Source organism: Myotis yumanensis, unplaced genomic scaffold, assembly GCF_028538775.1.
Source record: "Myotis yumanensis isolate MYYU_CA2020_CCGP unplaced genomic scaffold, mMyoYum1.0.hap1 SCAF_14, whole genome shotgun sequence".
Lineage (NCBI taxonomy): Eukaryota > Metazoa > Chordata > Mammalia > Chiroptera > Vespertilionidae > Myotis > Myotis yumanensis.
Genome location: NW_027223765.1, coordinates 41,854,651 through 41,877,771, shown reverse-complemented (window position 1 = coordinate 41,877,771; position 23,121 = coordinate 41,854,651). Strand labels below are relative to the sequence as shown.

Below are 23,121 nucleotides of genomic sequence, written 5' to 3'. Positions count from 1 at the left end.
TATCTCTCTCTCCCTCTCCCTTCCTCTCTGAAATCAATAAAAATATATTTAAAAAAAAAACAAAAACAAAACAAAAAACATAACTTGATCATTTGATCCCCGAAATCACTGCTAAGAAGCTAAACATTTCTCCTCTAGGAACAACCCTTGAAATGTGGCACAGAACACGCTTGTGTCATTGGGACAAACTCCTAATAGGAATAGAGGGGGCCATGTTTTTATTCGTTTTACATTCATATCAAGATGGGCCTACATTCCCCCATAATAAGCAAGATGAGACAAAAGTCTCATGGTCCCTCAAAGACTGGGGATTCATGGTGTGATGGTTCATTTTATGTATCAACGTGGCTAGGCCACAGTGCCGAGTTGTTTGATCAAACACCAGTCTAGAGGTGGCTGTGAACCATCTTTTAGATGTGATTAACATTTAAATCAGTAGACTTTAAGAAAGCAGATTACCCTCCATAATATGGGGATGTTTTCTTCAATCAGTTCAGAGTCTCAAGAGAAAAAACAGATCCCTCAGGGAAGAAGGAATCCTGCTTCCAGACTGGCTTCGGACTCAAGACTGCAATACAAACCCTTCCTGGACTTCCAGCCTGAGAACCTGCCCTGCAGGCTTCAGAAGTGTCAGCCCATAGTTGTGTGAGGCAGTTCCTTAAAAGAAATCTCTCTCTCAAATTACGTCCAGAAAAAAATATATAGAACAATATACTACAGAGTGTCCCAAAAATGTATACACGCTTTTTTTCTGATACTCAATAGATGTTTCTTTCTTTTCAGATGTAACCCATTGGAAATGCATTTTGGGGACACCATATATGTGTCTCCTATGCTTCGGTTTCTCTAGAGAACCCTTACTAATACACACGGTAATCATGTAGTCTATTATTTGGGGCAGCCTAATTTGGTTGTTAGGATAAGTAAACAAAGTATTATCATCATTAATACTAGTAACTAAATAAAATGAACTATGAGATGATGTTGACAGTTATTATTGTCAGGAACCAGGTCAAACAGTTTGTGAATACTGGGTTCCAACCTCTTGCTAAAAGTAGAGTATAATACTGCTGTCACTGAGGACATGCAAGGCCATTTTCGAAGGCAGAACCAACCTACAGAAAACATCTCTCTCAGAATCAGAAATCTTCCCATATCCCAACTCCTTAAGTAATTCTTAATGCTGTTAAAAATTGATTTGAGTTGATTCATAATCCTGGGGAACTTCCACTTTGCAACTCAAATAAAAATTTCAAGCAATGCTAACATATACCATGACTGAAATAAAAACATACCATTGGCAATAATGAGAAATGAAGCTTCTTCCCCCTGCAACCAGTAGAAATCAATTCTAAATCACTGCTCATTGTTCTGTTACAAACACAAGATCATGAGAACCTAACTTCCCAATATGAAGCCGCAAAAGTGTCAACTCCACTCAGAGGTTAATTCCAAAGGTAATGACTGCATCATCATTACCTAGAAAGAAATCCCCATATTTTATCTGTACTGAAACCACTCATTTGTAACCAGCCCCAGGTAAACAGAGGAAATGCAGTGAGCTCAGTCTAGCCACTATGCTATGAGCTCACCTACTCCTCTCCTAGGGGCAGCTCTGGCCCAGGCTGGGATGGGGTTGGCAAGAGCCCTAACCTGGACCTCCCCAGTTTGTAAGCTCATCAGTGTGGCCACGACGGCTGGCTGGACCCTGGAAATATCACTTGCATGCTCTTCATGCTAATCTGAACCCACCAGCTCCTTCTTCCCCAGCCTCCACAGGTCTGGCGTTTGTGAATCTTAAACATTTCACGGAGCAGGAACATCAATTTGAAAATTAATTTGCACTGTAAATATTTTATGATCGAAAGGCATTCAGTACTCATGCCATAGGAAATAGAAGCCAGTGGCAAAAGTTTTTTTCCAGACCACCAAGCAGAAGTTATGCAGCCAACCACAGCCAGACACCCTCTGTCCCCAAACGCTAGGGGGTCCCTGCGTTTCTCTGGCCCCTTAACCTGTAGCAGCTGCTGAGGCAAGAGCTGCTTATGATTCATACGCGTGGCTTCCAAGAAAAACGCAGACGTAGAGTCAACATTCATTTTCCAAAGTGTAGGAATGGGAGAGGGGGGTCACCATGGTCCATCTCGGCAAAATCCCATTAACTCGAGTCCAAGTGGGAACCCTAAAATGAACTACCATTCAATTATGCTTGCCCAGGCTTTGAACAGGCCTCCAGAATGCTTGGTTGTGGGGCTCTGTTGTATAATACGTGTATATTATTCCATAGCCTTCATTTCCTGTGCTACATAATGGGGACTGTTCTAGTATCAAAGGAAATGATGAATAATAATACCGAACACCTGGTTTATAAAACACAAGCTTGCTCAACAGATTGACTGCTTCCTGCTAGCTTCCCAAGTTAATCATGCATGTGGCCCATATGAATATGCATTTGGATTCATGTGCGAGGTACAGGCAGTGATGCCAGGTCTCTACTCCTCATGGTTTGCTTCCCATGGATGACACTGCAGACAACTTTGGGTGTGGCCCAGGATAAAATAATGGCACCACAGTTGTGGTCTGTCAGTTTTGCCGCCGGCCCAATTATTATTATTCATCGATTCCCTTGAGAAACATTCCCTGAGCATCAGCTATGTGCCAAGTTCCATGCCATGTGCTGGAAGTCAGCTAGGAATGAGATATAGGTCTTATCTTCAAGGAACCCAGGTCTGCCAGGGGAGACGAAGGCTAAGGAGGCAGAGGGCGAGGAGGTGGCCGGGGCGGGCACTCAGGCTCTCACTGCTTGAGCAGGGGAGCTAAAGTAAAATTGCCTGGCATTTGCTGATACCTGTCAGGGATTCCGTGACAGATTCATCCAGTCGTTTTATACTTAAGATTACTTATGAATGAAAGAATATATGAAGACATTTAAAAAAACTGTCCAGCCCCCTTTTTCCATCTTTTGTAAATATCACCCCCTTCCTTTAGAGAACTCCTCTTCACCGCTTCCACCCACAGTTTCTCTTGGCAGCTAAGCTCTCCCATCCTGCTCGTGACTGGGCATCAGACCCAGGCTGAGCCAACCAGAGCACTACACACACACACGCAAGCACACACATGTATGCACACATATGCACACACATGCACATCCTCTCTAGGCCACATTGATTGGTTTATTATTAGGCAATGATTCAAGGTGGGCTACCTGGGTGTTTTTTTTTCTTTTTATCCCAACCTGGACTAATGGGAAATCTCTACTCCTCTTTGTGGACAGTTATAAGAATGTGAGACTGTCAGCCATGCCCGACTCCCCTCCCCCACAGAGCAGCCACTGAGAACACAAAGTCACTCCAGAGAGAAGAGGAGAGATGAGTGGTGTGTGTGTGTGTGTGTGTGTGTGTGTGTGTGTGTGTGTGTTATGGGGGAAAAAGGAAAGGGAGAGAGAATAAGACAGGAGAGAGAGAGAGAGAGAGTCCCAGTCCCTGGATGCCCTCCTTCCTAAGGTCAGCTCCCCCCATGCTTTTTGCCATGATGGGATCGTTTGAAGCAGTACCTTTTTTGTTTTGTTTTGTTTTGCCCAAATGAGCATGGATTGGATTTGTGACTCATGACAGAAGAGGCCTGAGTTTTGCCAGTGCCAATATTGGCCATACATGACCCAAGTGGCTCTAGCTACCAGGGAGGTGGTCCTTCCCACAAGGCAGAAATGTAAGCACCCAGGGGACCCAGACACTGAATGGCAATAGACAGTCCTGTGGAGAAATAATGAATTTCTATGGTGGTCTGCAAAACTATTGACATTAGGATTTTGTGTAAAACATCACAATAAACGGAATTGTGCCTGTTTTGAGAAAAGCCTTAGCGAGAGGTCGCAGAACCAACCAGTCTGCTTGGGATGGCACCAGGACAGAGATGCGAGAACATGTGGGGAAAGGACAGACAGGGAGACAGGCGCAGGCATCACCGGTGCCCAGCAGGCCCTTTAGATCAGGGCATCTGCTGTGGTGCCTTCCTCACATCTCCACTCAGAGAAAGCTGCCAGGGCCAGTGGCACAGCCCTCGGTTTGTCCTGCAGCTGCAGCCCCTGAGGGTGAGTGCCAAGCCCCAGAGAAAGGAGGGTGCCAGGCCCTGAGAAGGCATTTGAGCGAGTTAAGAGCTGCCAGGTGGTTTTCAGCGGAGCCTCCTGCCAGGTCTGCTCAGCCCTGAGGCCTGGGCTCAAAGAAAAGGTTGTGCACAAACGGGGAAGCAGTTCAGGAAGGGGCGGGCGCTGAGCCAAGAACAAAGGCCAACTCAGGAACTCTCCTCAAATACCACATTCCTCCTGTGCTTTGCTCCTCTTATGCGTATATGTTTTCCTTTTCTTATTAGAATTGATCAATGTATTGACTATTTTAAGAGTACATCTTTTAATGTGTAACATAATACATACGTATTTTATAGACGTATGCACCTGGCTGTATTTCTGCCGTGTCTTCCTTCCAACACCTGAGATGAACACCAACTTGCACTCCGGGAAAAGACACTGCGCTGTCTAGTGGCAGGTGGGGGGAATTGCAGGCACAAGGTCCTGGGAGATAAGGCCTTTTCAGAGTCTGGCCTTCCCAATAAAAATGTATTTAAATGGCAGCCAATGTCACTTAGTTCCTCTCCAGTGGAAGAAAAAGATAGACTGCATCAACTCTTAGTTCTGCCAATAACCCTTGTCTTGATAGGAAAAGAATAGTACTAGGAGGTGGGAAAACACAGCTGTGTACATCTTCCAATAGCAGATGAAACGCTTAGAAAGGAGCAGCACTGATTCTTCAGGTAAGCAGGACCTGAGAATGCGGCACGGGAGTGCTGGAAAAGGAAGAGTCTTTTTTTTTTTTTTTTTTTTCACTTTCTCAAATGGAGCTTGAATGGAAGGAAGCCAACTCCTTGGCATTCTCTCCTCTCCTCTCTCCATGAGCTGAAGTCTACCAATGACCTGGGAATCCCCCAGGGCTATTCTCTGGGCATCACATGCTGAAGGAGGGGCAGTGGGACAGGATGGACACAGATGGCACCCCTGTCCTCCAGTTCTCACACTCCACGGCAACTAAGTAGAAAGTCATGGGAATGACGGTCTGTACAGATTAGTTGGTGGGAGCATCAGGGAGAAGAGCAGGGACGCATGAACAGAAAATGTGGCTATGGAGAAACCCTCTACACATGCAAAAATTCCCTGGGCCTTCCCTCCTATTCCTGGACCAACAAAGTCCTCTGTACCTACCCCTTCAATGCCTGCCTACTTCTCCTCCCCCAAACCTCCCACCCCTGCCTTCATCACAGCAGCCCTGATCCTCAATAGTGGAAAGAGATGTCGGGGGGGATCTACTAGTAATAAGAACCACACTCAATGACCTGTCTTAACGTGTACTTTTTGCATTTGGGTATATGCAGAAGTGCCTTTGCTCCGGAGACACGCCCTGGTGGAGAAACAGGCAAGCTCCAGAGAACACAGGTGAAACCCACTGAAACCTGGAAACAAAATCCTATCTGCGCATCTTAGGTGTGAAAAGGGAGCTCAGGATCATTAACATGTCCTGCTTGGCGAATGGTAATATTATCTGACTCTGAATGTTACTCTCATTTAGATTTCCCCAGCTGATAATGAAATTTGCTGGTCAGTTTTAAATGAGAGGCTTTACACATGTACGCAAATGTCAAAATTAGTTTACTCAGTAGCCTAAGAATCCATTTTAAAATGAGAAGAGTAAGAAAGAATAGGCTTTTTCCCTATAATAAAACCAAAAGACTTCTAAATTGTGTGTATCTCTGATGAAGTGTTTTATACTTATCTCTTTTCTGTATGATTGAAGTTTTTAATAAGAAGAAAATCCCCATAAATTCTTATCTACAGAAAGGATTTTATAAATAAAACCACCCAATAGCATATGCTTGCAATGAATATTAATGCCAAAAATAAATAATAATGATGATAATAGTTCTCTTTTAAAAAAAACTCCCTTTTGCATAAAGATCAAAAGAGCCCTTTAAAAGAACAACTGTAGCACTTTCACATGAAAAAGCTATCAGAATAAAGTTTTGTATTCTTGGTTCAACATATTACATATGACTATCAGTATTTTGGATGTTCTTTATAGCAAGAGGTTTAGGAAGAGCAGGCATTATTATTTTTAATTGAAGAACTGGTTCTTTCCACGCAAGCAGTACGAATCGTCGTCTTTTCTAACACTACTCAGATGAACTGTTTCTCTTTTAAAATCTAGACAAATTACAGACAACGGACATTATTTAGATTCTCAGTTTGCACTGGCATTTTTCAACATTTTTGCAAAATGCCTGAATCCTAAATAGCAGTGGAGCATAAGCATGAACTTAGAATAAGTAAACCTCCAAGTGCCACGCTCCCTGCTTTGCATGTGGTTGTCTTGGTGAAGTGTAGTCACTTGGTCCCAGAGAGTGTACATAAATGTCCTCTTGCTGTAGCCAAGGCATCTCCTTGTCTTACTGAGTCACTGTTACTTGCACCTGAGATCTGGAGAGCCCGCATTCTTTTTAAGTTTTGAAATTTTTAATAGATTTTTAATCACTTCTGCTTCAAAACAGTTATATCAACCTTCAACTTACATCCTCATCAAATGCCTCAATTCTCTTTTCTTAAACATTTTTGGGGAAAGGTCTTTAGAAGCAGATTTTTATATGGTCTCTTCATTTCTAATCCAGTTCCTTCTAATCTACTTTTAATTCATCGGACAGGCCTTCACCACACTATTGTCTGTGTCCATGGGCGATGCCTATATGTACCTAAGTTCTTAAGTGGTTAATCTGTACCCATCTCCCACCCCCACCTCCCCTCTGAAGTCCGTCAGTCTGTTCTATGCTCCTATGTCTCCGTGGAGACCCTTAATTCTTATGAGATTCACTATATTTTAAGTTGTCTAAATACAAAAACAATCAGATTTCCCTTTTTGAACTTTATCTGCATCTTGCATGAACTAAGTCGCTGACTTTGTTTGTTCTCTCGTTCCCATTTTAACAACCTGAAGACAGCTTGGTGGATGATAATGCTGATGTTGGAACATCTGTATGAGAATCTCCAAATAACTGTCTTCTAATAAAGTTGTTATTGTTCGGGAAAATGTTTCCTTTGTTTCCTTTCCCCCCAGAGTTTCTAAGATGTAAGTCATTAGGCAGGGAATGTGCTTATGAATAAACATCTACATAGAGGAGGCTGCTGCCTTTGACCAGGGACACATATTAGTATAAGTAAAGCCCTGGCAGGAGGATATGACAGATGAGCATATCTGAGAGCTGTCTTGGGAAACGGCTGTGTTTGTTTATTAGGGTAGAGCATGCTTATTTCAAGAATTCCCCGAAATAATGAACATGAGAATTATCTTGGGGCATTAGGCTTTGGCCAGTGTTCATGATGAGCTAGGACACATAACTGACCCCCACCCCCATTGCGGCCGAACATTTATATGTTCACAAACGTGGTTTAGCCACCTCTCCAATAGATGCCTGAAAACCCGGCCAAGTGTGGAGCTTCAGGGCTGAGACAAAGCCTTCCCCTTGTTTAAAGACCCCCTGAAATGCCGCTTCCTCCATAAAACCTTCCCTAACGAAGTGGAAATGGGAACCAGATGTTCTCCAACCTCACTACAAAGATAATCATATTTACTCTACAGCCCAAGATACCATCTAGGACCACGTCTGTGCAAACTGTTAATGCAGCAAAGTCGCTGAACATGCGGCTGGAAGGGAAGCTGGGATTCGGTGGAGCCTGAGGACCCCAGGGGCAGAAGCTGGGATGCTTTCTCTTTTCACCCACAGCATTCAGCGTGGAGTTGTTACATAAGAAGCGCTCAGGAGATACTCTTGAAAGGAATTTACTCCAATCCCATCCTTTCATTTAGCTTAAAAATGAGGCCTAGAGAGGATGAGGAGTCACAGAGGATTGGAACCAGCATTCCAACAGACTCTAAGGCTACTGCTGCAGCTTTCACTGTGGGCGGCCTCTGTTTCCTCCTTCGCCTTGTATCTTTGCTTAGTAGGTTCTGGGAAGCTGATGCCCGCATGCTGCTGCCACCCATAGGACAGAAGGCTCATGATGTCCAAGTGATGTCACAGAGCTTTTTTTTAAAACAGCTTAATTAAATACTATGACCTCCTTGGAGAGCAGCACAAAAGGAGAAATTATCTACAGTAGCACATAGATTGTATAACGTCCCAGAGCAGGCTGTTCAAATTGGGGTCATTTTTATCTCTCCATCCTTTTATACACCCATTCTTCCTTCCATCCATCCTTCCTTCCTTCCATCCAACCTTCCTTCCTTCCATCCTTCCATCCTTCCTTCCTTCCTTCCATCCTTCCATCCTTCCTTCCTTCCTGCCTTCCTTCCTTCCTTCTTTCCATCCATCCATATCTATTGCCAAGCACAACTTGCTATAACCAAACATTGCTTCAAATGTTTTATATTTACATAGCCTTATTTAACCCTGACACAGACCTCGAAAAGGTCTTGCAGGTGAAGATTTTGAAGCTAAAAGGGCAAAGTACCTTGCTCCTGGTCACAGAAGTTGGCAGGGTCAGGATTTCAGCCTCGGCCCAACTGATTCTAGAGCCCCTGTCCTAACCACACTGTCCTCAGCTTCCTGAGTTGGGGGATATGACAAATGTCATGTTGTGACAAATGTCATGTGATGAAAAAGGCAACCAAGCAAATCAGGAAGACCCCCGCAGAGTTCTTGGGAGGATAAAGTAGAATTATAGATGTGAAATGCCCTAGTACAGTGCCTGGAACATCTGTCAAGTGCAATTAATCTTACAAGGAACTTTCTAGGCTTGGGGAGAGAAGTTCACCTTTCCACTCAAATTACATAAACAATATAGAATAATATTTCTCCTTTATCCCATGATTGAACATCATGGCTTTAGAAAGCAGCTGGGGAGGTAGGAGTTGTAATTGCCAAGAGTAAAGGAGGTGGGAAGGATGTACATTGGGAAGGACATCGCTGGGGAGGGAGAGGGTCATGGAAGAAGGGACAGATGCTTCAGATGCACCAGCTCCGAATCATCTCCTGTGTCCCAGGTCTGGGCAAATGTGTATGGGTCCCATCCACACACAAAGGGCTCATGATTCAGCAAGTGGTTCGATTTAGTGAGTCATTTCTGGAAAAAGAAAATCCATACCATGGCATTAGTCCCTTGCCTGACATTTTTCTACCTCGTGAAACTAGGGTTGGGATTTTTTCAAAATCCGTCTAGCTAATTTGAAGGGATAAACATCTAACTCTCTGTTTTTGAACTTCTTAGTAGTGTTGCTATGCATGATTGCTCAACTGCTTCAATTTACCCAGAGGGTCATTTCAGTTGAATCCTTTGGCATGAGACGTCTGGAGGCTCACACAGAACCATCCCTCCAGTCCTCATGGCCCTGGGCTACATTTGCGTTTGTAATGAAGATATATCCATTAATTAGGGGTCTGACCAACAAATAATGTGACTGGAAAAAGGATCAGGCACTGAACCAGACCAAGAAATATGTGGATGAGTTTAGGAAGAAAAACTGAAAAGGCAATTGCTTCATTAAAATGACCAAGTTCCCAGTTAAAACGTGCAGAGATGATAACAGGTAGACAAATTCTGCTGATGAAAATAAAAATTGTTCCTAACCAAAAAATTATGCCAAAAAAGTAAAGAAATGAGAAGCTACACCTGAGTCACTCATGCTGTTTACCTACTCCATCCGCCACACAGAAAAGCCCCTCCTGTGAGGACCTATAAATTCTGACAAAAATTACTGGTGGTGATTTGACATTGATTTGATATTTGATATAGAATTGATTTAGATTTCCATTTTGACATCGATTTGATTGTCAAGTTAGTCTTGGACTTGTATTGACTCTGATTGGCCCTGTGTGGGAATGCTATTCTGTTTCTTCTGAACTAATGCAAATATAGCAATGAAGTCAGAAAAACATGCATTCTTGACTCAGGATCACATGTTCTGGGTTGCGTCACTCTTTACTTCATTGAGGTATTCCATGCAGTTGTCCTTTAAATGATGTTCTCCTCCAGCGTCTTGACCAATAAAGTGTAGATGCGTATACTTTCTTCTGGAAATGTATTTAGGATGTCATGTGACAGATACAGGTGCTCTAAGTCTATCAATAAATACAGAGGAGACGCCAAAATGGCAACACAAGTTTGAGTTCAAGTTCACCTTGGGGGTCAGTAAGAATGACCTATAGGACTACATCCAGAAGCAAGGGAATCAAAACATGGTCTATCCTGGGCTGTCTTCCTCAAGACTTCCCCCAAACTTAACATGGGTTACACTGACTTTTGATGTCACACAGGTCAACTGGACTTTTTTGAAATATCTTCTCTCAATCCTCCACCTTCCTTCTCTTATAAAAGGAAGAAGGATGTATACATTTGTTTTGAGATGTAAGAACAATTGTAAATAAACTTTTTTTTAAAAAAATCCCACCGCTTTTATTCAGATATTTCTTTGACTTTCTAAAGAAAAGGCAGTTTCATTTTAGCAATGTTATGAGTAGTTTTGATTGCTTTAACTTCTCAAGAGAGTCATATTTCTTGGTTTTGCTTGATTTAAAGAAATAGTAGAAAACATTCACATATTTTAAACAAATGAGATTTTTTGAAAAAATACTTTGAATTCCTAAGACACTAAAAATTAAGCCTGGGACTACAAAGCACTGGGTTTTTGTCTTCCCAAATAACTAGTTATTTTTTCTAAGAACACCAGGTTATCTCAGTGTTTTCAAACAATTTCTGCTTGATTTTTATCCATTTCTCTCTAATAAGCAAGGTATGAGCCTATTAGCATCACTGCCTGCCACAGCCAGCACAGCCTCGAGCTGAGCACTGGCTGTGGATGGCCCTGGCTGCCTGTTCATGTGCCTCCCTCCCCCTGTAAGAGGGATGTTTTTGCCCCATTATGAACATGAGAACACCAGGGCTAATCATGATAGCATCTGGGCCAGGTTACCAGGAACAGCTAGCAGGGCTGGGCTTCTGCTCCACCTCCAGCCAACCCTGGCATTGGCCTCAGACTGGTGGGCTCTCCTTACTCTGCCATGAGGGTGGACTAGCCCGTTCTGCCGTGTAAGCACAGCACAGAGGGCTATACCATGCAGTATATCATGCAGTGACCGCACTCTCCAAATACCATTGTGGGCAATACTGTTCTCACCAGCTCCATTTTCCTCAGTTTTAAGCCCAAGGTTGCCTTTGCTTCCAGCCAGCTCTCCAATGAGGTGTGAGTAGGACAGGCATATTATTAAATCTCCTCTAGGCCCATAATTTTGTAGTTGCTTCCTAATATACTATCTCTCAGAACTGCGGTAACTTTTGCCACCACTTTCCTATTGCTGGGTATGTTGGCTCTCCTTTTCCTCATTACAAATAATCTTGTAAATCACTGACCAATTTAGGTAAGATTCTCCAAAAAAGAATTATTGAGTCAAAGCATGTAAGTATGAACATTCTTCATATGTACTGGCAATGTTTTCTTGAAGACATTTTAAAACTAATTTTCATTCTTAACAGTGTAAAACCTAAAAAAAATATTTTTCATAATGAAATTGAATCTCTGTTATTTCCTTGCTATTTTCCCTATTACAAAATAGTATATAAGTGTAACAAAAAGTCAAATATATATAAAAATAGGGTAAAACTTGAATATTTTTCATACATACAAGTAGACATACATTATGAGGTTGTTTAAAATGAACAAATTCTTTATTTTAAATAAGAAATGCGAACAGTGTCCTGCCTTCACAGAGAGCTCATGGTTCCCATCGGCCCATGGGCTTCAGCTGGCCCCTGTGTGCTGTCTGCCGGCCGTCCCACCATCGGGAAGCCATACATCTGAGCCAGAGGGTCTTGCATTCATTTATTTATGGTCTCAAACACAGAGCTGGACAGGGCCACGTGGCCCACACTCACACGGGTAAGAAACTTGCAAAGCTCACTTACTACCTCAATGGCAGAGCAGCTTGTCTGGACTATCACAGACACACTCATACAGAACCACAGCCGAGGACAACGCACTTGGTTCTGTGAACACTGTAACTCCGACTGGCCATGGGAAGAGCTGAGGACTGGACTTACTCTGGCTTCCTGTTCCCATGCCCATCCACAGAAGCTGCAGCCCACCGCTGCCTATGTATTTGGTGAAAACATTTAACATTGGTCAGGTGTGTCAATATTTGGGTTATGTAAAGGGTTGAAATTCATGGTCCATAAATGATCTTAGAAGTGCTTAAGAATCACAGGAAAAAAGCATCTTCCAGACTCAGAGCCTCGTCAAGCTTAACAGCCCCAGCTTGAGAACGCGTATAAAACATGCCTGTATGTGTTCCTATAAAAAGGTACACGATAAGGCAGAAAACAGGGTTCTCACAACAAGATGTAATAGTTTACACACAAGTGAAGGTTAAAAACAAATGAGTCCTAAACCAGAACCAAATGTAAACAGTTATCACCTCAGTCTTGCACTTCATTTTCAGCGACTTTGCTGGGTCTCTAACTGCAGGGAAATGCTAACATCACTAGACCTTCAGTTCTATGAAAACAGCAGCGTTGCACTTTCAATGTTCTATTTTCAATGACGGTTAATTCAACATTGCAAAGTATAGAAGTTAAACGAGGCCAAGAATGATAAATAACGCCTCACAATTGCTGAAATCTGATTACACTGAGATAAGGGCAGGCCAAATTCTGCTCATACAAGTTTACACCTAAAGAACAAGGGAAGGAGAGGGAGAGCGAATAAAAAGGGAAGAAAACTTTAGATTAATGAATGTTTCCAGTTACTCCTCTAGATTTAATATAAACAAGGAAACAAAGAAATGGACTCAGGATCCCATTTGCACTGAGGGGTGGAAATTAATAAAACAGTTCCATCCTGAAAGAAAAACTAAAAATCGACTTCCATTTAGGAAGCTAATTTATGCACTCCGGAGTCCTCCTACAAGCTAAGCAGCACAGACTATCCCAGCAGGCGCAGAACAACAGATCTTGAACCCTGCTGTGTTTGTTCAAGAAGCAAGTTAAGCTATTCCTAACAGGAAACAAAACAGGCAGCTGGGCTATTAAGCAGGATCCTTGGCCACACTGTGAGGCCCTGGATGCATCAATTGCTTTTCAGAACAGGATTAGAAGTGTGGTTGCCTTTAACTCTGGTTTTGAGAAGACTGTTGTGCCTGCTCAGAATTCTCAGGCTGATATTAATACCAGGCCAGCAACACATAAAGCACCTTCAAAACCTCCAAGAAACTGTCTTTGACAAACTCCAAAAGCATGTGAAAACAGCACAAAATGAAGGCAAGGGGTACCAGTGTGTGGAAAAATTAACCCACATAAACAGCCGATGAGTATTTTTGCCTTTCAGTATGCAAGGCCCCACTCTACAGTGATTAAGTTAACCACTGAGTAAATTTAGTTCCTACAGACAGAATCTACTCGAATGAATAGGCAACTTGAAAAATGGGCCTTTCCGCCCCCACCCCCGCCCCGCCCCCGACGTATGACTATTGAATATGCATTTGCAATGGCTCTGGGTAATTCTGCTATATTATTATAATAAAATGGGATTGCCTAGATATTTTTGTTGAAGTCAAGAAGTACCATGTAAAGAAAAAAAAGGGCAAATCTTTCTCACATATGGACTTTTTTTCATTATTGAATCAAAGGGCAATCAATACACTGGAGAAAGCAGTTCAATTTCCACCAAAAGGGATAGATCTGTGATGGCCTGAAGGCATCGGGTCTGCAAACTACATGATTTTTAACCAACATTTCAGGATGCTGCGTATGTATTTGGTTAAAACATTTAACATTGATCAGGTATGTCAACATTTGGGTTATAGAAAGGGTTGAAATTCATGGCCCATAAATGATCTTAGAGGTGCTTGAGAATCACAGGAAAAAGCAAAACAAAACCATTTGTTTGCGAACTATTATCCCAGAAAAGAGTCATAAAGGGCTAGGAGATAAGTTTTGAAAGATCCTCAAAATATTAGACTCATGAAAACCATAACTATAGACAATATTCATTAGTGGCTGCTACATGTATGAAGGACACCCAAATAGGACAGTTTTAGTTGTAGATCAGCAAAGAGATTAAAATAAGCATGTTTGTAGAGACATAACAATTTAAAATATTTATAGAGAAAACAGTTGCTGATGATACAAGATGGCACAAATGCAGATACCATATGGTCCAATGTATGCACTCATGACCTTGTGTGAGAAGCAGGCCAAAGATGAAGCAGCTGGAGATGCCTCCCTCTTACCCCAGAACAACAAACTCCCGGGTTTGGAAGGGCTCATTATAATCATGTCCACGGATGGGTGAAATCTACAGGTAATGTCAAAAACGTTTGGGAGAAATCCCTCAAAACAATTGTCTTTTGAAGCATTTGCTTTGTTTTGTGGGGTGTCAAACTCAATCAGCATGTCTTTCTGACTCATGTAAAGGGAGCAGTCAGGTAATACACAGAGTTTCTAACAAAATAGGAGTCCGACATACCTTCTGGCCTCTTTTCTCATCTCCTGATTATCATCAGGCTTGAGTCAGAACCACAGAACACTGCAGAGGTTCAGACCCCTCCCCATCACATAAGACTGTTCTCTTGACCTGCTCTCTAGAGCATCCTTGGACAAGCAAATAGTCACAGGAACTCTAAGTTTTGTGAGTGTCCAGCATATGTCAAACTCTGTGCTAGGCACAAGTGAGAGAAGTAACTCTCAAAACCGCAAAGTTAGTCTCATTCCTGTTAAATAAACAAGAATCCTAAGGCTTAGAGAGCTCAAGTTACTTGCTCATGGTCACAAGTGAATGAAGGTGGGAATGGAACCCACCATATTTCTTTGCTGGGTAAGTGCAAGACAACCTATGTGAGGGGGATTGTTGCTTGTAAGAACCTCATCTTTTCAGTAAAGGACTCTGCAAAATGTCACTGAGGTAACCCTGGGGAGGGAAAAGGAGGATGTAAGGGGCCAGGATGCTCAGACATGACCAATAGATACTGGTGGTCCTGAAGGAGGATGCCTTCCATCGCAGTGGGCCTCCAGTCAACGGCCCTCTCCTTCCAGCCCAGATACCCAGAGGTTTATATTCCATCTCCTCCAAAGAGCTGAATTGCTCAAAAACTACCCCAAAGAATTCTGAAACCGTTTCATGCAGGGTTCTTAATAATTTTTAATATTATTATAACAGAGAAGACAATTCATAGGTGAGGGATGGGAGGAAAAGCTATTTCATCTTATATAGGGCTGCAGAAGAAGGCCCTTGGGTGGCCCAGCATCTTGGAGACAGGGAAGCCACTGGGCATCTTCCTTGATTTTGAACTTTCTATGATCACAATAACGTGCTTCCCTTCACAGAGCAGGGGATGTGAGTCAACACATGACAACAGAAGAAAGAGTTCAGTGGACTAAGTGCTGTTGAAGAATCAGATGCCCCAGCAACAACTGTTCTTACCATATCCTGCATTGGTTTGTTTTGAACTTTGTTTAAACTTCCATGGCTGATGGCAATTCAAATTCACAAGGAATCTTCTACAACAGAATCCTTTTGTATATGGATCAGTGGAAAGTTGATGAACAAATGCCAGTAAGTTGGGGCCAGTCCATTTTTAGGCACTGAATTTATTAAATCTCTTTACAAAGAAATTTCAAATGTGGGCAATTAAGAAAGCGTGACCTATCAAAGATGCTAAGCCTTCCAGATACTCTGGAATTCTGACCATATATTTATCCTGGAAGTGGTTGCTCTACTCAAATACTTTTAACTTTTAATGAAGTGTTCAATCCTTTTGTGATGGCACTGGAGTGTAATCAAACATCACCACAAGCCAAGTCACACACTAGCATGTCTCGCCTTGTTTAAATACTCAAATACATTTGAGCAATTGTGTAATGATTTCTAGGCCTCTGGTTGTCCATATGGTCTGAACAGACTGTCTTTTGTAGAGCAGTTGTGCCATCTCTCTCAATGAGGGGAAACCAAATTATCTCTGCTCCAAACTGGAGAGTCAGGGAGGCACTGCTGAAATTTCAGACTGGCACCCTTCCTCAACTCCTGAAACAAAACCATCCTTCATTTGTCCCCCAGAAATCACTGTGTCTCCTGGAAATCTTGCTCAGTTTTGTGAAATAGACAAGAACAAGGCAGCAGGCATCATGTGATATGTTTTCTGCCATAACTGTCCTTAGGATACAATGACATGCCATGGGGACGAAACAGCAAAGCCAGCACTGCAACCACATGGAATCTTTCTGGACAGAGAACATTCTAGATGGTGGATCCAGGTCATCTCAGACAGACAATGAGGACCAGTGAAAGGGTCTGGCCATTGGTAAGCACTCTGTTCAAATGTTCTCTGGGTGGTATGGGTGACGAGACAAGAGAAGGAGTTTTGGGTTTTGCAGCTAGTAAAACCCAAGGGGAGTTTGCAGAGATTTGGCTTCAGAGCCCAGAATCTAAACTTGATCACTGGGCCTTACTAATTATTCACATGATCTGTCTCTCTAGGAAAGTACCCCAGGGAAGATCTGGAATGCGATGCTTGAAGGAATGTGCCAAACTTTACCCTTGACCTATTATTTGAGAATTCTTAGCAAAATGGGCAGAGATTTGCCCCCAAACCACTGGCCACTATAGGGTTCTTTGGTGGGACTAACTTGGCAGGGAGACAGGGGACAGCTGACTCAGTTGGCCTTTTTGCTCCTGTCCAACTCCAGGCTGCTGAAGTTGTAAGAGGAAAACCATTTCACTGGTCACGAACAGTGCTGAGCGCACAAGACCATGGAGGGCATGCACAGCTCGTGAGCTCTGGGGATGACTGGAATGAGATGGAAAAGAGTTTACCTTTTGTGCCTGAGGGAGCTGAAAAATAAGGGGAAAACAAAACAAAAAGAAAAAAAAGCAATCATTATATAAGAAGTGAAGATTAACTGTAAAACTTTGTTCAGCTGCATTGGCAAATGAAAAGACCATAATTGGGAGAAAAAGAGGAAAATAAAACTAAAGCCAAGTCATTTCCCAAAATAAAGCTTCAGTGCTGATTATTGCATCTGCTGTCTGAATCTGTAGTGTCAACAGATAGTCTGTGAGCAGGCATTTTGGGAATCGCCATGCCCAGGCAGTTTGGTAACCTCCTTGCAAAGCTGGACATGAGGTTCTGTCCAGTAGCCCAAAACGCACATACTTCCCAGACCCAATCCCTTCTTCCTGTAGCCATCAGTTCCCACTGGAGGGGGGCTCACCAAACACAGTTGTGGTTGGGAGAGGGGAGGGAGCAAGAGCTATTTGTCTCTAGTGGCTACAGATCAGGGCTTAGAATTATCTGGGCCACATGTTGATTGTACCAAAGTTGAGAAACCCTGTTGTACATAAAGGTAAGACCGTTAGAAGTAGGTTATGCTTTGAAAGCCCATTTTCTTGCTTTGTAGCACATTAACCATTCCCTTTATTGGTGGTTAAGGAAGCATGCACAAGAATGTGTGCTTCTGAAGTAAAGCTGATATTCTTGGAACAACAAAAAGGCAGTCAGTCAGTGCATAATATCCGGCATAATCACTTTCCCAATAGCACAGGCAAGGAACTGAAGTCATAGACGTGCAAAAAGATGAACATTTACAAGATGTATTTGTCTATTTTTCTACATTGACACTATCAGGCTTAATGCCACAGTATTTGTGACATTATAGTCCACAGTGTTTTAAAAAGCATTTTTCTAATCTGGAGTGGAATTAGTGTTATCTGCATATAAATACCAAATCTAAGAATTCATTTTTAAGACAAACTTCTTTCTTAGAGATTAACATTTATTGACTATGAACTCGTCATCAGGCACTGTATTAAGCCCTTTCTTTGTATTATCAAATAAAATCATAGCAACTCAATACTAGGTACTCATATTATCCCCATTTTACAAATGAAAAATAAAATGGAAATAGAAGTTATGTAACTGTACAATGTCCCATAGATAATAAATTACAAAGCTGGATTGCCTGTCTTTAAAACACACAAATTCAACGCAACTCCTACATTAACAAAGGCCACAAACACTTGAAAATTGTGACCACAGACTTTCCTATCTCTAGAGTTCAATATGGTTTTTTTATTATTATTATTGATTTTGAGAGAGAGAGAGGAAGGGAGAGGGATAGAGAGATAGAAACATTAATGATGAGAGAAAATCATTGATCAGCTGCCTCCTGCACACCTCCGTCTGGGGATCCAGCCCGAAACCCAGGCATGTGCCCTGACCGGAAATCAAACCGTGATCTCTTGGTTCTTGAGTCAACAACCAATCACGAGCCACACCAGTTGGGCCTCTAATGTTTATAATATCATAAATACGAGGAAATGCAAGACAACTAAACCAGACATCATAGGGCCCCCATTTGCATCTTCTTTCCCCCCATTCTTTTTGCCTTTGGAAGAACGCGCTCTCTTCCTATGCACCAAGACCAGGGCTTTCTTCAACCCGCCCTACAGCCCTGACCCTGTAGAGGAGCCCAGCAGAGGGCAGAAGGATAAATCCAGACCCACAAGATGCCTCAGGTCTCAGAGACTTCTCCAGGATGCGGAAGAATGCCCATGAAGGGCAGAACTCAACCTCTCCAACATGTATTTTTCAAGCAACTTTATCCTGAAAGGTCTTCCAATTTAAAAAGACAGGAATACCAGCATGCTTTTTGGATTCTTTCCTCCCAGTTATGGCTGTGACTATGCAAAAGGAAGTTCACGAGTTCTTCCAGTGCTTCTCAAGAGGTCGGAAAAAAAATGTATGGAGAGGTGAGAAATCGAGCTTAAAATGAGGAATGATTTAAAGAAAAGTCTCTTAAATATTAAACATCTTTTCACACAACGGAAAGGAAACCTTGGAGATGTGAACATTAGGGGAATGAAGAATGTGTGTTTCCTTAGGAAAGCATTTGCGCTGAATCACAGCTATGTCATATGAAATGCACCGGGGGCCGTGAGAATTACAAATGTTTGACGAACTATAAAATAAATACCAAAGTTAAGCCCTGTGCAAACCGCTGGACTTGACAGGCCTCTCTGGAAGGAGACTTCCCTCTCTTTCTTGCTCTCTTTCTGGAAGTCTGATCTTCACGGAGCAGAAAACACCACTTTTTACCTCACTCGGTTGAGCATATGAGAAGAAATCCTGGGAAGGAAAATGAGAGACCAGGCCTCTGTGGTGATGTCCTCTGCTTACGGCTGCCCTCAAACTTTCCACAAAACATATATTTTCCTCAAGAAATAGCTCATGAGAACAAAGAGCAGCTTTCCTATCGGAACTTTTAAATAACATAAATTACAGCTTGCAACGCCCTAAACAGGTCGGACCACTGAGAAGGAGCCTCGGAATAGAACATAACAAATTCAGATCGGATCACTGGCAGCCGCAGATGCTACTGCTTAGGAGTCGGCCCTGGAGGACATACCGTTCACTCAACATGCACAAGCAGTATGCAGGGCCCCCAGCTGGGAGCCAGGCCCTGGACACTGGGTCTGCCTTTGCCTCTGGCTGGAGTCTTGTGGCCCATGCCTTCCAGCCATTGGCCAAGGTGCTGTTCTGTAAAAAGCAATGGTGGAGGGAGGGCTGGGAAAGGGGCCAGATCTTGGATGGCCCGTAGGTGTTGCCTTGAGGGCCAAGTCTGACTGATTAGTAATGGCTGTCTGGAGGAGATCAACCTTCTCACATGTTGAGAAGGATTCTGAAGTTATGTCTGAGTTTTGTTAGAAAGAATGTAACAACCAATTAGCAATGTCTGTTGTGGGCTAAAAAATGAAGAAAAGCAAAACATATTCCTGGACATGATGATCTCGGAAGGTCTGAGCACATCTATAATTTTTATGTAATTATTTGTTTCATGTCTCTCTCCCACGAGGTCACGAGCTCCATGAGGGCATGAGGAGGATATCTGGCTTGTATGTAAGTCTCCATGAAGTTCTCTAAGCTGTGCCTGTGACTGGTGTTCACCTGTTAAAGAAGGCACCTTATTACTAGGGTATACCCAGGCTGGATGCCAGAGAAAGATAATTGAGGTAACTGCCTGGATGCCACAGCCCACTGCACCCCCATACTCCATGTTGATAACTCAAGCAGATGGCTTTCAAGAAGAAAACAGATATCTCTGCCACAAGAATAGATACGAAACGCTTGGACTCCCATATGCTGGCACAGGCTTCTGTATATGTTCGGATTATCTCACCAACCCATGGATGTGCATAAATCCTGCATGGGAAATACTCCATCACCATGGGGCCTGAGGGGAGGCAACTTCTCTTCCACAAAGGCCTCTCCTTCTTTAAGGCCACCTTGTCAGGCCTTGCCTACCCAAGCTTCACCTCTCTGGGTCTGTTTCCTCACTCACTACAAAACAGTCTGCACAGGCAACTTCGGGCTCCCTCCAAGTCAAATGGCCCCAGATTGGATGATTCTATACCCAGCTGTATACACCCTCCAGTCACTTTTTACAAGGAAGGGTGAGGAAAGAAAGAAGTCGTGTGCTGCCAGCTTGCACATCCCTAGAGGAAAGCTGGGTGCAGGATGTATTCATGTGGCACTTCATGTTTGAACATGGAAAGGCTGAGAATGTGTCATTCAAGAGAGAATGAAGGAGAGGAAAGTGATGAAGAGGAAGATGACAGGAATAATAGAAACAGCCACTCTTCAGTGAATATTCTCAATGGACCAGGCATTTGGCTAAGTGCTTTACTATTTTGAGCAATGCTGGTACTCACAGCGGACCTCTGGGTTAAATATTAGCATCATACTCAGTTTATAAATGATGAAATGGATAATACATTTGACCTTTGAACAACATGGGTTTAAACTGCATGGGTCCACTTATTCGTGTTTTTTAATAAACACAGAAAAGGTTACTTTTTCTTCTTTATGATTTATTAGTAACATTTTATTTTACCTATCTTACTTCTTTGCAAAAATACAAGATGTAATAAATATAACATACACAAAATAAAATGTGTGTTACTTGAAATTTTATGTTATCGGTAAGGCTCTGGTTGACAGTAGGCTGAAAGGAGAATCAAAAGTTATATGCAGATTGTTGACTATGCAGGGATGAGGCACTTTGGGGTTAACACTCAGGACCCCTGTGTTGCTCAATGGTCAAATGTATTTAGAATGGCTAAGTACAAGTTCATGCAGCCAGGAGATGCTTGTGCTAAGGGCCAAAGTCAAGTCTATCTGCAGCCTACCTCTGCTTTAACCATCAGGATCAAGATGCTGCTTCTCATGTAGACCAAGGGTGCTAGCACCAGACTATGCTCCTGAAGCCTTTGGGGAACCTCTCAGGCCATTGCATCTGGGCATCTCCCATGTGAGACAAGTGCAGTGAGTAATCCTGGCACCACCTCTTATGGGAGAGTCTGGATGGAGGACGGAGAATCCAGCCTATCAGTTCTCTCAGCATGTAACATCGGATGTACGGTGTAGCCTAAATATTCACCACGCCCTCTCCTGTCACAGACAGGGACACATGTTCTCTCCTCCTCCTGGGACCCTCCCTCCCCTGCCTCCCTTGCCTAGCAAACACCTCCACTTCTCTGGTCAGTTGTCATTGTCACAGAGAAGCCTTGTCTGACCTCACATATCATATGCCCTCATCATATGCCCTCATAATACCATGCTCATCCTATTCATAGCATAGTTACTGCCAATTGCAATAACTGCCATTCTGTCCCTTTGGAGGGGGGGATGGGATAACAGAAACCCAGCTTTTAGCCAGGCTCAGCTAAATGACTCTACTAGAGCTTGGTGTGGCTAAGTGATTCAGACATGGCCAATGAGATGTCCATAGATATGGCTTTTCCAAATGATGTAAATAAAAGTATTTCCTCCAGCCTGCTGCCAGGAAGGGAGATATGATGGCTGGCATCCTAGTAGCCATTCTGAACTAGAAGGTTATTTTGAGGATGGAAACCACACACTAGGATGTTGAGTATAGTAGAAATGGCAGCCAATTACAATAGCCATCACATGCTATGCAACATCCTAAGTCCATTACCTATATTAATTTATTGGAAACCCAAAGAAACCTTATTAGGCAAGTTCTATTATTATCACAGTTTTGCAGAAGTTACAACTGTAAGGTCACAGAGCCAGAGAGCAGCAAAGACAGGATTTGAGAAGGCAGAATAGTGAAAAGGCTATTAAGTCATCTAGATGAGAGATGATGGACCAGGGTGCTGGTGGTGCAGGTGGCAGGCAGTGGTCTCTGTCTATTTGAGCGTAGAGATGATGGACTGGATGATAACTGAGAGGAGAGACATCAAGGATGTGTCCAGGTGGGCCAGGTAAATGCAAAAAATGAAACAGCCATTTACTGAGGAGAAAAAAACTATGGGACAAGCGTATCTGAGGAAAAATATACCAAGTTCAGCTCTGTACAAAACTGGAAATTTTAAGATGTTTCTGAGATCTGCAGGCAGAGGTGTATGGCAGGCAGTGTGAGCCCTGTCAGTAGCAGACAAGGCCACCAAGGGAGAGCACACATCGAGGAACTGCATCGTGGGGGACTCCTCCGGCTCCAGGTCTGTATGCTGAGGCGGCTGAAAGGACTGTGGGGGGCTGCAGGTGAGTAGAAGGAGATGGGAGCACTCTCTGAGTCCCCAAAACTATACACAGGTGTCTCAGAAAGAGACAGCGCTTCCAGGAGGGAAGGGAGGGCTTTGTTTTAACTTTCGTCATATACTTCGTTTCTATCTCAGAGTTGTACACAGAGCCATGGGGACAACTGAGGGGACACGGATTGCTCTTTTGCTCAACCAAGTTCTGGAATTGAGTGGCATCCTTTTTAAAAATAAACTCCAATTAAAGATCTATTGATCAAAACAGCACATTTCACTATAAAATATGTAAAGACCAAATGGGAAACAAAGTATTTTCTTGCCAACTGTGTAAAACAAAAAAAGCCTGGCCCACATATGTTTATCCTATTTGTAAAGCTGGCCCTTTGCCTCAGGCCTTATGAATGAGCCATACATCCCTGCTAGCTGCAAAGGTTCTTTGTGTTCATTTTTTTTTCTTGTACATGTTTGCATTTATAATCTTCCA

The 23,121-nt window shown here is 42.9% G+C and overlaps 1 protein-coding gene across 2 annotated transcripts in view; it reads right to left on the bottom strand.

Moving 5' to 3' along the window:
* The window catches only part of CACNA2D3 (calcium voltage-gated channel auxiliary subunit alpha2delta 3), an 812,027-nt gene that overhangs the window by 224,651 nt on the left and 564,255 nt on the right, over nt 1-23,121 (bottom strand). The window contains exon 14 of one of the 2 annotated variants that reach the window (XM_070390783.1): nt 16,893-16,910. The exons of the other annotated variant lie outside the window; for it this stretch is intronic. Coding sequence (XP_070246884.1) covers nt 16,893-16,910 — 18 coding nt within the window. The remainder of the gene's footprint in view (nt 1-16,892; nt 16,911-23,121) is intronic. 2 annotated transcript variants of the gene reach the window in all.